The sequence below is a fragment of the Acipenser ruthenus genome, chromosome 14, assembly GCF_902713425.1.
Source record: "Acipenser ruthenus chromosome 14, fAciRut3.2 maternal haplotype, whole genome shotgun sequence".
In the NCBI taxonomy this organism is placed as follows: Eukaryota; Metazoa; Chordata; class Actinopteri; order Acipenseriformes; family Acipenseridae; genus Acipenser; species Acipenser ruthenus.
In genome coordinates this window covers 22,557,500-22,577,726 of record NC_081202.1, presented here as the reverse complement: position 1 = coordinate 22,577,726, position 20,227 = coordinate 22,557,500, and the positions used below count along the sequence as shown (strand labels likewise).

Genomic DNA, 20,227 nt, shown 5'->3' with positions numbered 1-20,227 from the left:
TTTTTGATAATAATAAAATGTGAACTCTTAGCACAGTTCCTTGTGGATACGGCCCTGCGTAATTTCACAACAACCACTTTATAACAATTAAAACAACCAGTTTATAACAATGTGTTTAGCTCAAATCTACTTCTCTTTTTTGTTTAACATGTCCCTCTCATGTTGTACACAGGGTCAGCGTTTGCTAAAGCTAAACCGGAAAGCCCATGGACCTCACTGACCAGGAAAGGGCTTGTACGAGTGGTGTTCTTCCCCTTCTTCTTTAGGTGGTGGATACAAGTGACGTCAAAAGCCATCTTTTTCTGGCTGCTATTTCTATACCTCCTTCAAGGTTAGACTCTTGTTGCTGTGCTTTAGTTGTTGCAGTGCTTTATGGTTTCAACAGGTTCTTATGATCAGTAAGAGTCAAGGCAAGTAATTGTTTAGAATGAGATCAAAAATATGTTTATGTGCTGCAATAATGAGTGACTTCATTGTGGCAGTCTCTTGTTGAAAGCTGAAGAAACAAAGATAATTCATTAACTATGGGTTATATTTATAGCATGTAAACTTTTTTTAACTGCTCTCAGTTTTAGTAAAATATTTGACAATATGTTTTTTATATATATAAATATAACATTTATGAAATGAGAAACTTTCTAAAAATTGAACCCATAGTTGTTAAAGTGTCTCATAGCATGTACGGTCATTAAATTAATACTAATTAACTTTAGTATCGCGGGGTAAGAATTATCCAGTTGTATAACCTTATCTCATGATGATAAACAGCCAGAGGATATTCTGGCACAATAAATACTCTCACTGGTACCACAGCATTCCAAAGGGTGTGGTTTGAAATACACTTCCATGACTTATTTTCAATTGCTGAATAGAAACGTTTTAAATGTTCCCTGCATATAAAATATATATATAGTAGTCTCCAGCTAAGAGAACACCTCTCGGGAAGCAAGCAAAGTGTTCTCTTAGCTGAAGTGTTTTCTAAGACAGAATTGACCACCAGACACAATATGAATCAATAAATCAATAAATGTTTATTACTTGTCATGACGCACGTGCATCAACATATGAAAAATGAACAGAATAAGTGAGAGAAAAGCAATAGGCAAGTGCATGTTAATAAACTATAGTAATATTATTATAAACTATAATAATACAAACTAAATTAACACAGCACCCCTACACATGTTAAAAAATGCTGCAGCAGATTAATTATGAATACATGTACGGGAGCAATATTCAAGACATGCACAAAATTATTTAACAGAATGAGGAAGCAACTCACCAGAATGGAAAACACCAAATTGCTTGGTGACTTGTGTCTGATTCAGGTTTTTTTCAAGAGCTTGAACAATTTCCAACTTTTTGTAGCAAGAGACACAGCGTTGCGTTTCTGCTTTTGTATACATGCAGTTTTGTAGCGATGAGGTGCACTCATGGAAATCAGAATACAAAACAAGGCGTTTCTAGAAAGATTGAACAAACCAATCAGTGTGCCTCAACACACTCTCGCGATGACACACATTAAGTCACACATTAAATAAACCATTTGAATTTAAGTTTGATGATGATGAGTTATCAGGTTACAAAACAGTACTGTATCAGTTGTGAATTAATTGTTAGCAGTGCCAAAAAGGTCTTCTTTTAAGTGAAGTTCCTGTTCTTTTAGGCAGAGCATTTACAATAGGAAAATCAATTTCACCACAAGGGTATTCTTTTAGCTGAAGTGTTCTCTTAGGAGGTGTTCCTATATGCAGAAACTACTGTATATATACTTTATTTATTTTTAATAGCCACAAACGAAATAAGAAACATTGGTCTAGATATTCATCCATGAGTAATAATTTAACCCTTCAAGTGCACCATTATATGGTATATATTTTGCAGTGTTATTTTTAGTCTTGTACAAAATAACATGAATATATGCAGTTGCAATAAGTGTAATTATTTTCAGCCATATAAAAAGTGCTTCTTAGGAGCTAGGTGCCACAGTGGGTAATGCACAAGGCTTGATTCCCTGGAAGCCTGGTTTCAACTCCAGCTAAGTTCCCATTACAAAACCATCACACAATTGGCTGCGGGTATTCTCTGAAAGAGAGTCCAAGAATTGAAGAAGCACAGTAACTTAACATATTCCTCATCCCCATAGAAGGTGCATTTACCCCATCAAGTTAATGTTGCCACTGATTATGTTGCCCCTTCTCTGTAAACAAATAGCAGTGCTGCCAATCATGCACCTTTTTTATTACCACCAAAAACTGAATAGCTGTGACGACCGTAAGAGCAGAAAAGGGCTGCATTTCTTCGTCAACTTTGACATCAGATCTTACACAACGATTCTGCAGTATTGGTGGGGATTTGATTTACTATGAGAGTGCTGGCTGTTTCTCCTGACACTCTTCTTTGTTTTGCAGTTGCAGCAACAGTGTTATTTTTCACCAATTCCCAAACACACAACGTCCCTGTAACAGAGGTGTTTGGTCCTATCTGTTTGATGTTGATGCTGGGGACCGTTCACTGTCAGATTGTGTCAACGCGCACTCCCAAACCCACTCCCAGTAGCGGAGGGAAGAGGAGAAGGTGGGTGCCTACATCATGGTCGGAAAATGAAACTCTGCTTTTTACGCATGTTTGAAAACATTGTTTTGTTTTTAAAGCTCTGGTTAATGGTTCCTAGCGGTGCCTTTTCTTCTTCATGGAACTTTTAAAGGAGGGATTACCATTGCTTTAAAATCCATTTCCTTGCCTTATTTTACCATTCGCAACATTAGCACTGTCCCCCAAGAATTTGGTTGTGCTTAAGAGCTTTTGGATTTTCACCTGCATTTTCCAGTTTATGCACCTTTAAAATCCAGTGTTCTAGATTCCTGGTACCTAATCCCTCCCTGTAATTTACATTGACTGATTGTATTTGGAGCATAGAGTAAATCTGGCCTACAGCACTGGAAGTGATTAGATAGGAAGCAACAACAACCTCTTGACTAAAGTAAAATAATCAGGGAAAAAAACAATAGATTCTAAGCACAAGAAAATGGCGCCCAGTGACAGTGTTGCTAGTTCTAATAAGATACAAGCCTTGGTTGTCATTCCTTTCAAATTTAGTAATGGAAGCAAAATGGTAACAGTCAGTATTAAAAACCACGATAGTGACCGGTGTTACTAATCCTGATTAAATACACTGTATGCGCCTATACAGTATATAAAGATCACCTGCTGGTTTAGATCCTCTTTAGAAGCAGGTTTGGCTGTAAAAGGTAAACCTGAAAGTTCCAGTTTCCATGACTTGCCAGGATACCCCAGAATGTGTGTGATTAGCTTGCTAGGCACTTATAAAAAAAAAAAAAAAAGGGTGTTGATTTGTTAAAGTCCAAGGCCCTGCTGAGGTGAATGACACACACTTTCTATTGGATTTCCAAACGAAGTTTCTTGCATTCTGTATGCCTAGAAAACAATTTTATTACATTTAATAGAAAAAAGAAACAAAAAAACAAACATCTGACTGCCAAAGCAATGTTTACTATGTATCTTGGTTCTTTGTTGCATTCATTTCTCTTGCTTATCACAAAGCAGCTTCTTCAAACTTTGGATCTGGGCTGAAAAAAACACTTGAGATGAGGCTGAGGTGAAGCTGTTGAACATTTCATCTTTATTTTAGTTTTGTGTGTGGGTGTGCTCTGAGCTCTATGTAGTGTAATACGGTTTTCACATACAATGTTAATATAGAATGGCTCTTGTTGCCTTGAAATAGTCCAGACCTTGCAGCACCGTAAAACGATAATTTTCTTCCACAATAACTACTGTAATTGACAGCAAATTCAATTAAACACCAGAAACCAAGCAGTTTGGTCCAGATTTTTATACAGCAAGATGGGTAATGCAGATACTGTTTCACAGTACTTTTACTGCACAGTATATACCTCAATGACATACATACTGTCAGGTTGATTTAAGGGCTGTAACTTTGCCAAACTGTAAAAGTGACTAATCGCTCAATTCCCATCACATTGACTTTTAAGTGAGAAACGGTGCCTGAGATTACTGACAATTGAAGTTTGAGTCATTTAAGACAAAACTGCAGATATAAGCAGACTGTTCAGCTGCTTCGCAGTTTGTAACATTATAATGTAGAGGAGCTGCTTGGCTAATAAAGTCTTGTTATTCCATATTCTTATGGGAACTGTAAGATAAATCTCTGGAGTTCCATAGTTAATCCAGTGAGAATTGTTCCACTTCTTACCAGATCATTAGTCTTGTCAGAGACAGCTGCTTTGTGGTAAGAAAATAAAAAGGCTACAGGCATAATAATTCTGATGGATGATCTCTTTTTAAGCAAACCTCTGCTTTTACTCTTTCTCGCTTAAGGAAGTTAAGGAAAGCAGTACATTTGGAGGTGCATAGGGAAGGTGATGGCTCTAGCACTACAGATAACACACAGGAGGGGGTGCTGCAGTGCTCCGGTTCTGTCTCCACTTACAGCCTTGGCGCTTTCTTCAGAGATTTCTGGCATGATTTCTTTAAACCGGGGTGTGTATTTTTTTCAAGGTTATATCTTGTTCACAAGCAGCGATATCCCTTTTGTAGCACAAATATCAAAACCATACATTTAAATAAATGCATAAATTAATACATTCAAATCTGTTTTTTTAGATCAAAAGTTAAGTGTAAGTATTATAAACGTGTTTGTTGGGCAAAAACTTAGGTGTATATCTTGTAAACTGGAAATGGAAGTTTTATAACATGAGAACAATTTGTTGTAGAATTTTCTAAATATTCTGCAGTATATACAGTGCTACCCCGTTATAACGCGACCTGTTATTGTGTGGAATCGGTTATAACATGGTAAGGTCATGGCTCCCATTTCCCCCATAATGCAGTATGACTCGCAAACGATGAGTGAGGGTTCCAGATATACAGTACGAAGCATGGTAGACATTAAAAAACGAAAATGTTTCTCTGTTAAAATTAAACTTGATGCGGTGGACAGAGTAAGAAAAGGGGAAATTCAAGCAGCAGTTTATATCATACTGTATATTTTTCTATCACCCGGGATTTATACTGTTGCCGGAAGCGGTATGCTTGCCTCAGCCGGGATTGGTGGGTGACGTCCGGGTAGACGGGGACATGAAAGCATGTAGGGGGGTGTCCACATCAGCGCAGGCAGAGCCGAGTGCAACAAGCTGCTGTGAGAGTGCAAGACTGTTGTTTTTGGTGTGGAGCAGGGTCGAGGGGGCCGGGAATAATCATCCCAATAAACCTTGGATTCGAGTACCTGCAAATTGTGTGTGTCTCCTTCCTTCATTTTCCACCGTACGCTACAATGTTAATTTGGCTTGTGGGCATTGTACATGATTTCAGGAACAAAAATGCCAGTATTCGTTTTATAGCACGAAACACAAATAACGTGGTCTCCTAATTATGGACCCCGACAACCGCATTATGATGGGGTAGCACTGTACTATGCATCTCCTCTATAACATCAGTTTATCACCAATATGTAAGAAAATAAAGTATTGAACAGACTGTTGCATCTGCAGTGGCACTTCAGCACCAGACATGCACAGTACTGGGTGCAGGAGCATACTGGAATTTATGAATTTATAATCCATTATCAGCCATTAGGTGTCTGTAATGTTCCTTAATCCTCAATTTTCAGTCCTTGGTTACCAATTACAATTAACAGAAACGAGAGTCATCGTTGAAACAGTAGGGTGTAATTTCAGATCGCTTTGAAATTTGAGCTTTTTACCGGTTTTCGGTACAAAAAGGGATACTGCAGCTCTTTGTTTATTTATGTGTTTACTGTTTGTGGTCTCATTTGATGTTATTCATTATTTATTTACTGTACATCAACAGTGCTCTAATGTGTTACTTATGTTCACCTTAATATTTACCGTCCTGCCTTTTGTATATGGGCTTGATCTTTTTATGGGGTTTTAATCTTGTATACCATTTGAACAATGTTCAAGCTGAAAGATGATGGGGAAATATAAAATTGGGGATTTTGCATAGCTTAATAATAGAACATGTTGTTTCGATTATATGTGACCAGGCCTTTTTTGGGAGTTTTGAAGCACTGTCTAGATGACCAGTACTCAAGCAGCTTTACCGCATATCACCTCTACTAACCATTGTCTTGACTCCCCCTTGCACTCAACAAGCACAGCCACAGGAAAGACTTTAAATAATACACTATGAAAAAAGTAGCTCTCTGCTGCTCGTGACCAGATACCTGCCATGAAACACAAACACCTGGCAGGCAATATGGTGAAGTAGGGTCACTTCTGTATAATGTACAGGCTATTTACACCTATAGTACAGGTTACTTAAAAAGTAATTTTGACCTCCTAGGCAAGACAGACATGGAATACTGTGGCGGCCAGTAGTTCCCTCTGTGTGACCTGTACTTGACGTTTCATATAACTGCTGCACATGTAATTATAGATTTGGTCAGGTGGCTGCTCAACTGTATAAGGTTGCACCTGTAGAATGAATACTGGCAAGCAGGATAAGTAATGGTCAGTTTATTCTTCTGGAATGGAAAGTATGACCATGTGGGTGATTTCTGTTTAATTAAAAAAAAAAAAAAAAAGCATAAATATCAGAATTATTTCCAAAGGTGTACAAATTCAGACCTGGGGGTGAGGAGGTGATTTTCATAATAAATGCTAGCCTCTGTATTCTGAAATCTCTTCCTGTCATGTGATGCTTTATTACTATTTGTAACACAATGGAGTATAACCCTTCTTCACTGCACTTCATCACCTGTCATAACTAAAGCTACTTGTGTATTTCACTTTTTACTTTTCTTTTTTTCTATAAGCTTACTTTTTACATATTGGATTTATTTGTATGTTATGTTTTAGTCACAGTAGTCAGCCTATTAAGTGAATTCCATGGCAAAGAATACAATCTTGTGTTTTTGCAGGACTCAAAGTCGTGCCTAGTCACTTGAATGTATTTATTGTAATACACCACGAACTGACAGATGTTTTACTCTTTTTAAAGAGTTTGTAGTATTTAGATTTTCTGCTCTAATGATGAGATCATATCCTTTGCCTACTAAAGAACTGCTGCCAGTAAGTCCTGATGAGTTCATTATAATGATCCAGCTGGAAATGCAGCTGTGACAAAATAATGTACAGTGTGATTCCTTGTGCGTCAGCTTCTTTTTATTCTAACCTCTTAAAAGGACACATTCCTTTATAAACGTAATAACGATGCATCAGTCATTTAGTTTTTTTTCTGGGGTATTTCTGTTATACTTGTAACATCGATACCAGAAGGTCCCATACATTGTAAAGTAGCCCTTTAAATCGAATATATTATTAATTCCCAGACCTCATAATAGTCCGTCTTAGAAAGATGTGTTGCTTGTGCCCATCCTCAGATCCAAGAAGACCAAGCTATCCATTGATAAGTCGACAGAGACTGACAATGGCTATATGTCTCTGGACGGAAGGGTAACCAGCAAAAGCAGTGAGGACGGGATCCAGATCCATGAGCCCCACTCTGAGGTCTTGAGGGCTGAGGAGAGAAGGAGCACAGGAGGAGCTACCAGACACATACATCACCATGCAACTCAGCACAAGGTGGGATAGTTCCCCTCATAACTTTGAACCCTCAATCATTGATTCTCATGTAAAACCATGTCATCGTTTCAAACTGTTTATTTTGTTACAGTTTTACTTGATGTAGTTTGACATCCCTTTTTGTGTATGTTTCTGTGTTCTGGTTGTGGCTTGGGACTCACAACTGGTACAGCATGCTTGGATGTTAAATTGCTTGTTGTAGGCGGTCTGGAGTTGGTAGGAACTTTGTTGATTTTTGACTGGGATGAGTAATTTTATCCTTGTGATTTGAATGGTTTCTGCTCTTGGGGATCACCCTTACTATCTAGTGACCACCCTCCCCCTGACACAACTCTGAAGTGTGTTGGACTCTTTCCACTTCCTCCTCTCTAGGCCTCCCTTCATGATGTACACTTCCAAAGATATTATTGTTATTTCACCAGTACAATCACACACCTTGTTTACACGTACATCATAATGTTGAACGTGTTTAACATTAGGAAGGTTTGCTCACCAAGCCTGTTTTTAAGAGGACCACTGTATCTTTTAATTTTGATAGAAAAACAGAATCCTCAGTCTGTATCAAAGCACCTGTGGCCTATCCCCAAGACATATTTTAAAGCGTGTTTCTCTTTCAAGAATAAAAATGTTTTTAGGTACAAGATAGGTAATCAAACAAACTAGCAGTCACATAAACAAGGAGTCCTAGTACATGTTCTGTCTTCCGTGTCTCAGTTTGCTTTTTTAACACTGGTGTTTCAGGATGTTCAGAGAACGATAGAGCATGCGTCTGACGAGGTCTCGAGTGAGGAGGACCCTGAAACCGGGTACAGTCTTGGCCGGCGTAATGTTGAGCGCACATCGAGTGACTACGTGCTGCGCAACAGAAAGCCTCACCACTACAAGAAACACTACCCTGTTGAGGTACGACCTGCTGCTGCTGTAATTGTACCCAACAGTGGTGCGTGCTATTGTCTAGGAGAGCTATAGGCTGCATAGGATTTGGTCAGAAATAGTAAAGGAGTGAGGTGTAATGAAAACATCACTGAATATCGCTCTTTATGCCTAGTGCCCAGGAAAGCCAGGTTAATCTCACCAGGGAGAGTTCCATTTGGTTTTTGAGCACAGTTACAAAAGAGATACCATGGCTAGACAAATGTACTTTCCCTGCACACAGTCCTTCTTTTTAGAAGTATTTTCTTGCTATTTCTTACAGAAGTGATCATGTAACCAATTGGGTGCTTGTCAGGTAAACTGTTTTCACACCATTGTTGTAAGCCCACCATACATGAGGTGGTTTCCAGAAACAGTGCTCCCTCCTGTAAGCTAGATGTTCCTTTGTTTCCTGACACGTTTCCATTTTTAATCCTGGTTTATAAATCGTCTTATTATAATAAATCAACGAATTAAAAGTTAGCAAATTTATGGAAATAAATGGACAGGTATGTAAAACACAGATCCAGGAAAAACAGTAACTGTTATATCTAGTTTGATAGTTGCTTAATTTGTTTTAGCAGGCGACACATTCTGTGTAGTCGCCCAATGTTTGCACGGCACTTGAAATCAGATGAAGAAAAGTGAACTTGTCTGCTTGGTGGTATGTGCAGTTATATGTTTGTCGTTCTGCCCATCTGTTTCATTGTGGGTGTTATTTGCCCATTCCATCGTGTTTATGTGGCTAAGCTCCTTTAACAGACCCATACTGTAAAATCTGAATTATACATACAAAAGGAAATCTGGTATGAACTATACATGCTATTCAAAAACTTTATTACGTTATGTGTAATAGTTCCAGACAGTGTACAGCAAACGACCCAAAGGCATTTCTTAAGGGTTTGTTTTGCATGCAAAGTCAATTTGGTTGGAATTCGAACTTCATCAAAAGTGCTTTAATTGCATCCTGGTGTAGTTTGGTTGTGGTTAAAAAGGGGAAGCTCTTAAGTACTATCAAGTACGAAATGTAACTATTACCTAATGGGCATTTGCCTCCTAAAGACCCCGAAACCTGAGTAGATATATCAAAGCTGCATGCAATGTCTGTGACGCAGTCATGCCTGCCCCCGAGGGCATATAAGGACAGCCCGCACATATCACAGCATCATTTTTCCTTTCAGAGGACTGAACCTGTGGGAGGACCATACACAGATGAGTACTTGTTGCTTTTATCTGCGTATATTACTCACTATTTGTGTGTATTACACTAATTAATGCAATAATTATTAACGTTGTATTAGTTTATTAATTTTTTGCACACAGCCTGTTGTTTGTTACGTCCCGCAGCGGCCTTGTGCCCCGCATGAAGCCGGTGGCTGCTGTCACACAGATCACAGTATCGTCTTTTCTTCAAGCCTGCTGCACTCTTGGACGCAGCGACCTTGAAGGTTAATGGTTACATTTCTATTTCAGGGAACCAGGGTTATGATAATAACCTAACGTTCCCTATCAAGTACAAAATGTAACCATACCCAAGCCATCGCAAGGCAATATTGCAAAACAACTGGAATGCTACAAGGCTAAGCCAAAGGCTACCTTGCTCATTACCATTAGGAACCCCAGTAACAAGTAGCTAGGGCTAAGAAATTGTGGGAGAAACTCACCTATATGTCTATGTTGTAAGGCTTTACCCTGAAGCCGCCCTTAATACTCTAGTTCCAAAGCAAGGTTTTTTTTGACATTCAGTCTGTAAAACCTCGTAAAGATATGGGGAGTAGCCCACACCGCTGCATTGCAAATGTCTTTGACAGATGCACCCTGGAATAATACCCATGAAGCTGCCATGTCCCTGGTGGAATGGGCAGTGAGCTTCTCTGGCAAGTTGGCTCGCTCATAGGCAGTCGTGACTGTCTGTTACCCATTTGGACAGCATCTGTTTAGACAGGGCTTGCCCATGTGACTTCGACTTTGATTCCTTACAAATGGCAATCCATTTGCATATTAGTATATTTCATTTGTTTACAGGTCTGCTGTTTTGAGCAGTCTTTACTGTATACAGGTACTGTACACAGAGTTGATAATGAACTATTCAAAAGAAAATGTATACATACATTGACATACTGTTGTGTTTAGTCAACAAGCTTTTTCTTCAGTGCAGCATCGAGAAGTTCCTGATGAAGTATTCATTTGATATTTTGTGTAGAGTCTATGGGCAGATACATATTGTGTTTTTCTTTCTTGTTGTAAAAACTGGGATTGTACTGGTCTTTAACATAAAAAATGATAAAGGACATCAAAGAGGTGGCATTCACTGACTGCAAAACCAAATGGATTATTTATATTGGAGATTGCTTTGTAAGCAATCAAGTGTCACACAAGTGTCAGCAGTGGGACAGTGAGAAAGACATCTAGTCAAAATGTTAGTTTTACAAACTAAAAACAAATCAAGCAACAATAATAGTAATGCAATAGTAATTCACATGAATACTGTACATGCAATAAATAATTATACTTAGACAACAAAGTTATCATTTCATTTCTAGCACTGGCAATAGAGTGTTGTTTAAATGAAATTTTCTCTGGTCAGTGGACGACTTGTTCCACTAGAGGGCAGATAAGTACAGTAATCCGTTGCATATCCGCCTGCCGTGGGACCACAGTAAGGGCAGATATGTAAAAAGGCGGATAAATGTATCTTGTTTAAATACCATTATACACAGCTATAAGAATTATTATTGTAACGGCCCAGACAACTGGGGACTTGGAAGACCCCCTGCTGTGGTTGTTATGTGTTGTACGCGTTGTGCGTATTGTTAACCTGGTATGCATGCGAGTGTGTCTGCGCAGCCCAGAGTGAATGGGATTAGTTAGATTGCACGGCTGTGAATGTGAGTGGTGGAGGAGGAGCCCTTAAGTGTGTGTGAGAGTTTTTTGAGTGAGAGACATTACCTGTCTACAGTGTGAGATTGGAAGCCAGCTACAGTTGTTTGTGGTTAATAAAATACTAAACGACACTCACCTTGTCAGCGACTTTATTGCTGGCGTCGCAAAGAAAAGGGACAGCGGTACATTATATTCACACGATTATTCTTTTGAGATTCAGCTTTTATTAGGGAGCTCCTCTAAATCCCTTGTTTAGAAAGATACGGGTATTAATGCTTGTAACTACTACTATTATTATTTATTTCTTAGCAAACGCCCTTAGCTAGGGCAACTTACAATTGTTACAAGATATCACATTATTTTTGCATACAATTACCCATTTATACAGTTGGGTTTTTTACTGGAGCAATCTAGGTAAAGTACCTTGCTCAAGGGTACAGCAGCAGTGTCCCCCACCTGGGATTGAACCCACGACCCTCCGGTCAAGAATCCAGAGCCCTAACCACTACTCCACACTGCTGCCCTGCCGTCTGCAGTGTGGGTACGTGCATTCACTCCTGAGTGACAGGCAGGAGAGTGAGACGGTGGTTGAAGTTGATACAACCCGCAGGCGAACAGGATTTATTTACACATCAAGTCAACACACTGAACACCTCAAGTGACATTTCCAGCAATGGTTGTGCACGGAACACATACAGTACTGTGTGTGAAAACTTTGTTCAGTAATACACTAACGTTGCTGAAGAGATTGATCATGGCGGCTAAATGGTTAGGGCGGACATGTGACAGACAGATATGCGACAGACTACTGTAATAAAAAAAACATACTCACACCTCTCAGAAACAGCTTCGGTAATTTTAGAGCCCTGTGCTTGAGAGACTAAAGCTGGTATTTTGAGAAATATACATTCTTCCTTTTGAAGATTTCAAAAATAGATTTGATTGGGTTAATTTCCTGTCTTGTTAATGGCGTAACATTTTTACAGTGATGAGTGTGAACATGAATGAGTGTACTGTATGCGGACAGCCTATAACAGTGTTTTGCTTCTTGATAGTTGTATTATTGTGGTTTTGAGAATTAGGACATTTGGTTAACCCTGTTTGTACACTTGAGCTGCAGTGACCCTATTGTGTTTTTGTTCTTTCTGTTGACAGGAGGCTTCTAAGTCTGGTACTGGCTGCAGCTCTCGATGCACTAGCTCCCGTCAGGACACTGAGAGCATGCGGCACGAATCAGAGACAGAGGATGTGCTGTGGGAGGACTTCCTGCACTGTGCAGAGTGCCGCTCCTCCTGCACCAGCGAGACCGACGCTGAGAACACAACCAGCGTCTGCACAGCCAGCAAGAAGGAGTTCAGAGACGACCCCTTTCATCAGGTCTGTGACAATGATTCTGTAAGTGTGACACTCATCATTGCAGCCTAAAGTTCACGGGACAGGAGCAAGGGCTGTGTGGAGGAAGAACCTCAGGAGTTGAGAATAGGAGAGATGTGCTTTGTGACTCAGGAAGGAGTACAGGGTTCTCCCCTTGGCTCACCGCCCTCTTGGAGGTGAGACCGAACTGATTGGCCTCCAGGGCTGGGAAACAACTGTTACTTCCCCCAAGGGGAACCTAGAGGAGAGAGAACAGAAAAATGAAGGTGAGTTAGGATATATTTGTCTGGGGGTCCCCTCTGGCTCACACAGAAGCTTCCTGGCGGAGGATGAGGCCGGGGTGGCTGGGCCTCTAAGGTTGGAAAATGAGCTTCACTTGCCCTCAGCGGGGGATTGTTGCAGAGGTGGAGCAGCATAGTAGAGGAGGAAGGGAGGATAGAAAAGAACAAGACCGAGAATAAGGGCATGACTTGGGGTTTTCGGGAGATTGGCCGATATTATTGGTGGGACAGAACGGGGGAGGAGCCCTAGCTCCTGCCCCCTGAACCACACGCAACGTTACAATAATCTGACTAGGAATATTGTGTCAAAGCACTTTGCTTTGTTATGTTGCATTTTTAATCCTTGCTCTTTATTTTTTACAAATGTTTTACAAATCCATAGAAATAGGTTCAGACATTTGTGTAATGAAGTACCCTAGCTACATTGACTGTCAATTTATATTCCTCTTCCAGTTAAAACAGAATATGGGAACTTGACATGCAGTACAGCGGAATGAAAAAACAGAAAACTTTATGAAAATAATTAATGTTAATTAGAATTCATCTTACTGAATCTACTATTGAAGATATGCAAAAGACTGTTATTAATATGTTGGCTGTGTCTGTGACATTTAACAGTAAATGATAATTGGCTTGTAGGGCGCAGGCACAAGAAAGCAAAGAGATGTGAGACAGTAAGTGAGATGGTGAACTGGCATTAGAACTGGCATTTTCAATTCTAGATGAAACTAGTTAATTTATTAGCGAATATAATCCTATACTGTACATATGAAAGTTACACTTGATCTCTACACATATCTAGAGAACAATTCATCAATTGTGCCAAATTGTTTTAAGTATCAGAATCTGGGAATAAATATGGCAGAAATGTACTGTATGTTTTATTTTTAATTTTGTATTGTATTTCTTTTTTTCTATATGCAGAGTCACACTCCTTGGCTTCACAGCTCTAATCCAGGTCTTGAAAGAGTGAGCGCTATAGTGTGGGAGGGGACCGAATGTAAGAAAGCAGACATGTCTGTTCTAGAGATCAGTGGGATGATTATGAACAGGGTGAGTAGGGATACAGCCAGCAGGAGAAACAAGCAACTGTTTTTTTCATACTTCCGTACATAAAGTTTTCTATACCTTGTCCCTGTGTTAGGCAATAGAATATATCTTCCATAAAAATACTTCTTATCAGTTCATTCAGCAAACTTTTTCCAGGCAGCAGCTGCAGGGGGAATGGCACTATTACTGTAATAAAGCTATTTTTAAATAGTGCTCTGCTAGGTAGTGGTGATAAGAAGGTGTATTACAAGCAAGACGTGATACCTTTGATGTTGCTCAAAGATAGGCAACTATAGTACTAATTCCCCTGGTTAAGATTAACGATATATATTTTTCCTAGGAGGCCGAGTTATTTGGGATGGCTTTGTATAACCAGTTTTCTCAAAGTACTTTACGGTAGTCCTGTACTGAAAATTTGTATTAGATGTTCTATATATATATATATATATATATATATATATATATATATATATATATATATATATATATATATAATATGAATACCTTTAAACATGTTGAATATCTTTAAAATATAACAGTTCTTGATTAAAAATGAAGCACCTGTGTCTCTGTAATACTAAGTTTTGTTTTATGTGTTTCAGGTGAACATCTACACTCCAGGAATAGGTTACCAGATATTTGGCAACTCAGTGTCATTATTCCTCGGACTGACCCCCTTTGCATACAGACTCTTCCAGTACAAAGACCTGGAGCAGCTTGCCACTCTTTCCACTAATGAACTCTTTTCCATTGCATTCGGCTCCAGCCTCGATGTCATGGTTGTTTCAATGGTGATAGTCAGCTTTGTGGTTCGAGTTTGTCTCATTTGGCTCTTTTTCTTTCTTCTGAGCGTCGCGGAGCGAACGTACAAGCAGGTGAGTTTAGGATTCAATTGGTATTTGTGACAAGTTAGAATACTAATACCTGGATACATCAGGTGATAGCCACTCAATTTTTATACTAATTTTTACTTTAGCTGAAATTAAATCTTTTTTTGAAAACAAATGTAGTTATTAGAGATTCAGTGTTCCACTGCCCCCTCCTGAACCTACCCACTCCTGCATGTGTTCTCTGAATGTACTGCCCACGCTACAGTACACAGTAGTGCAATACAGTTGTATGACAGTAAAAAAATAAAAATAAAATAAAACAATGAAATCATGAAGTAGTGTAGATATTCAGTTTTTTCCTTCAGAAGGACTGAATCTTAGTTGAGTGTGATGATACATGATACCATATACAGTAATGCTAAAAGAGACTAAACCAACATAATAGTAATAAAATACAATAATTAGTGCAGGGTTTGTACATTATGTCTGAGTTTTTCACTGAGTATGTTAAAGCCTAAACTTTCACCATTTCACAATGTTTTTGTGGTACTTGTAGTGCTTTATAGGGAATATGTATAGATTGTTCTGAATCACTGTTATAGTCATGAGGAAAAAAATCCCATTTAATGCCATATTTAAGGTACATTCTTTGTTATAATCTATTCTGAAGCACTGTAAAAACAAGACACAGAGTGTGGTTGTCTATTGGCCTTGATTGACCTGTTACCCTTTCAGCTGGAGATGCTCAGCGCAGCACACACCTACTGCACTAAATCTTGAGTCTGTCCATTAAGTTTAAGCCATGGCTGCTTCTGTAAACTATTACTAGCCAGCCTAAAGAGACAAAATAAGTATAGATTGCCTTCAGATTGCCCCCCCCCCCCCCCCCTAATTTATATGTAAAAGATTGTAAGAATGTGTGATTCCTTTCTTTCTAAGTTAAGTACAATTTCACATTTGAATTGGATATTATTGCTTAAGTTCCCATCGTTCATGTGAATATTTGTTATGTTGGTTTATTATTACTTGAGGGATATATGCAGGCATTGTTAGTAGACTATGGTAGATCAATTACGCCTGTACATGTGAACTAAAAGAATAACATTTATTAACCCTAAAACTCCCCAAGCTCTTCAAGACTGAACATGTTAATTTAGTACATACAGTAGCTGAAAGAGAATTCCAGGGTAAAGCAAACCACTTCACATACTAAATAACACCATTGTTGCTTTATACTGTATTCAAATGTATTATTTTCATACTAATTTCCTCCTTATATAGATGTTAATGGGTGTTATTTTTGTTGCCTATTGGATATTTTATGGTAGCCTGCATGTTGGGTTATATCCTTATGTCGGTGTTTGTTCCCAGCTCAGAATATATTGTATGGCATTGTGTAGGGAACCCTACACACCAATGAGATTTGGAGACAGTCTGCATTCACTAACCTCTTTCTCTTGTTAGAGATTACTTTTTGCCAAGCTTTTTGGCCATTTAACTTCTGCAAGAAGAGCCAGAAAGTCGGAGGTTCCCCATTTTCGTTTAAAGAAAGTGCAGAACATTAAGATGTGGCTCTCGCTTCGCTCGTATCTGAAGGTGAGGCAGTTTTATTTTCTTATTTTTTTTGTCATGTCGAGTAGTACTGTAGTTCTTCAATGGCAACAACTGTCCACTACTGCCCTCTGCTGACCAAAGTGCCACATTATACTCACACTAAAGTAAATTAGGGCTGTCAAGCGCTGGGGCCAACAATGTGTGGATCCTACTACACATGCTGCAGTAGCCCCATTCAATATTTGTCCAATGTTGTACTATAAAAATTTGTTTTTGTAAATATGGCTTTAATATGATTAATTGAAAACGTCAGTGAGGTTAGTGGTCCACTTACCTTTTGTAGCTTGACAAAAAAAGGGCATCCTCTTGATATTAATGTTGTCTCACTTACAAACAGGTCTACCTTCCCCTACTCTTTTTAGTTCAATGTCATCAGACCCTAAATTGAAGTCAATGCATAAGCAACATATTTTCTGAGAGTAATGCAACAATTCCAACAGTATAAAACAAGCAAGAAACAACTTAGTTGCAGGAATGTGCAGTAAATTTATTGTTTTGAGTAAGTTAATTGTCGTGTTATGCAGATACATGGTTTCATTTGCTTTTGCTCTCTTTTCAAGCGGTTATTTCACTTGTTTTCCATTTAGTTATCTTTGTGCTTTTTTTAGCTTTTTTTTTAGCGTTGTTCCTTTAATCAGCATGTGTTTCAATGTTCCGTATTTAATCATGTGGAGTGTTTGAGTGCACAATTGGTGGTTACACCTGCCCTGCTGGGAAGGTTCTCCTTCTATCATTCTGTTGAAGGATCTGATAACAATGATTGATTACCCTTCACTGCTCCTTGCTGCATTTCCCTGTATATCATCTCTACTTCTGTGTTGCAGAGACGGGGCCCGCAGAGATCTGTGGATGTAATAGTTTCATCTGCATTTTTGCTGACTCTCTCAGTGGTGTTTATCTGCTGTGCACAGGTGAGATGGCAAATGGAAAACAGGGGTGCAACTAAATACGCAGTCCTGTGCTCAGCGTTATTATGTTATGTATTTATTTCAATCTAACTTTTGTGCTTTGGGCAAACTTAATTGGACCACAGTGTTAAAATGCTTTTGGTGTTTTATAATGGGAAAACAAAAAAAAAAAAAGTGGAAAAGTGTGTTATCCCACCCCCATCCCTGCTGAATCTGTAAAACCACATCTATTGTATGCAGACGCCTATCCTATTTTGCCCAGACAAAACTTTTTCGAAGGCTGTTGAAACATCTTCCATTATGATCCATTGGTATTCCAAGTTGGCCTGCACTTTGATATTTGGCTTAATGAGACGAAGCTGTACCATACTAAATGACTTAATTTCCTTTTGTGTTTGGTCGTGCATCCCCACAGCGTTTGTAAAAGACGCAGTCATTCCATTTGTAAAGGCCATCTTTTAGAAGCTCATTAGACCCTGATATTGACAAGGAGAGGGTCCAGCAGACTTTTTTTGAGGAACCCCTGACACAACAATCATGTTCGCAGCCTGTGAGCTTTTGGCACTCAGTGTCTTCCCCTTTTTCGTACACTGGAGATCCAGGCCAGTCCAAACCTCACAGCAGAAACACAGTGAGCTGTTATATAGAAACTGTGAGGTTAGAGAACACAGGAACCACATCCCATCAGGGAAGGAGCTCTAGTCCAGTGATTTTCAACCTGTGGTGCGCGTACCAGTACTGGTACGTGACAAGCTTGCAACTGGTACACACTGGCAGGTGTTCTTTATGACAAAATGAATCCTCAACCACAATACTCCCTCAATCACACCATCGTAATGTATCGATGTGTTTGTACCACTGACTCACAGAGAAATGTGAAGTTGTGATGCAGGGCTCAAGACTCCCGACTGAAATGGTTGCAAATGCGACAACAACATTTTTTTGCCAAACTGTTTTTTCGGGGTTAGGCACAAAAATGCTGCCTCTCCCTTTAAAGCATGTGTCAGTATTTATGAATACAACATGTCGGTCTGTATATAAAAAACCGCATATGACATGTTTTAATAAACTGAAGTCCAAGAAGGACTGTAACAATTTGATTGAATACAAATGCTTGTAAGTGCAGAGAGGTACAGAAAAACAGGAACCCCAGTTTCTTGCAACAGTTGTGATGGTGACCAAACATGTGTTCGTACTGTTGTGTAAAAATGAAGAGTTGCATTTAAGAAATGTAGAACAAGAACAGCAAAAAACTAAAATAAAAATACACTTAAGGTTTGTGTGTTGCACACGGGCCATTAACAAAATGTCCTGGATACTTTAAAGAAAATAATTTACGAAGGGATGTAATGCACAAAATGCTCAAAAATTAAACAAAAAAAGGACGTGAAAAGGTTACCGTACCAAGCTGAAAAAAGTTATCTTTGGGAACTCCAATAAACCAATGTTGTCTTTCGCCTGTCAAGTCATAGAGTGTCTAAATAAGGTTTTGAGACAACACAAACAGTTGCATCTTGCATCCCAGATATAATAATTTAGTTACACTGCTTAACGTCAGGAGTTTAAGGATGATTTAATTGCGCAGCAGATTTCCCAGTTTGATGATGAGCTGATAATATCTCTTCAGCCAAAGAAGCAGACATGGTTATTTAAGAGTACCGTTATCATAATGGGGCTCCGAGTGGCGCATCCAGTAAAGGCGCTCCTCGCAGGATGTGCCCTATAGCCTGGAGATCGTAGGTTCGAGTCCAGGCTATGTCACAGCTGACCGTGACCGAGAGTTCCTAGGGGGCGGCGCACAATCCAGCCTCCGTTTCCTGAGTCGGCGGGGGGGTTGCGAGCGGTGAGCCGGGGATACAGATAATAATTGGGCATGCTAAATTGGGGTGAAAACCGGGGTAAAAATAATTGGCGACGACTAAATAAAAAAAAAAAAAAAAAGAGTACCGTTATCATAATGAAAAACAGTAATATAGCGTGAGCTTTGTACTAAAGCAGGGTCCTGCTATTGCAGGGAAAATGAAGTTAATTTCTCAAACTGACCATTTTAAGAAATGTCAAAGCAGAACACACAAATACTTGGGACTGTAATTAGGAAGTGTACTGCTGAGAAAAAAAAAATGTAACTCTATTTTAAATATAAACTTGCTGAGTTAATTAGTCATCAGCTGCGTAGATTAACCCTTCAGCAGAATGACGCAACACACAAGTGAGTACAGACACAGCAAACCTGGTTGTAATGGAGTAGGTCTCAGTTTTACAGCAGCCATTTAAGATTGCACATAATGTAGTTACTGGTACACCTGGTGGTCCCTACTGGAAACACTGGTACTTGAGATGAAAAGGTTGAAAACCAGTGCTCTATGGTATACACATGTTGAGTTATTACTAGGCTTGCTACTTTTCGATATTAATTGGTAAAGCTTGTTAAACGTTGAATTCCCCAAAAATATGAGCTTTTATTTTCTTACCAAAAATAATCATTTAGCAATCCTCTCTAGTTTGTGTAGTTTTTATACTTTTTGTCTGTCTGTTCCGTCTCCGTTCCGCTCTGAATGGCTGGGGGTCGCTGTCATTCATCTCAGTGGTCCGTTAGTACTGTAGTTTCACCCTGTTCTGACAGAGCTCGTTGACTGAAGCAGTGCTAAAATGCTCTCATTTGTTTAAATGACTGTCAATCATCAAGTCCTGCACCGACTGTGCACTTTCATTTGCCAGCCACAGTGCCTGTCATTCAAAGCGCCTACTTTGAAATTAGTGGGTTAATGTGTATGTAAGCTTTTGCTTTA

The 20,227-nt window shown here is 39.1% G+C and overlaps 1 protein-coding gene across 4 annotated transcripts in view; it reads left to right on the top strand.

The window, feature by feature from the left end:
* The window catches only part of LOC117419911 (protein PHTF2-like), a 63,380-nt gene that overhangs the window by 35,340 nt on the left and 7,813 nt on the right, over nt 1–20,227 (top strand). The window contains exons 5-14 of one of the 4 annotated variants that reach the window (XM_034033280.3): nt 173–331; nt 2,412–2,577; nt 4,360–4,521; nt 7,385–7,586; nt 8,328–8,489; nt 12,537–12,758; nt 13,961–14,089; nt 14,689–14,961; nt 16,381–16,512; nt 17,355–17,441. In XM_034033280.3, the coding sequence (XP_033889171.2) occupies nt 173–331; nt 2,412–2,577; nt 4,360–4,521; nt 7,385–7,586; nt 8,328–8,489; nt 12,537–12,758; nt 13,961–14,089; nt 14,689–14,961; nt 16,381–16,512; nt 17,355–17,441 (1,694 nt within the window). Of the gene's footprint in view, nt 1–172; nt 332–2,411; nt 2,578–4,359; nt 4,522–7,384; nt 7,587–8,327; nt 8,490–12,536; nt 12,777–13,960; nt 14,090–14,688; nt 14,962–16,380; nt 16,513–17,354; nt 17,442–20,227 lie in introns of all 4 variants that reach the window. The other 3 variants (XM_034033279.3, XM_058986123.1, XM_058986124.1) reach the window with 3 other exon arrangements.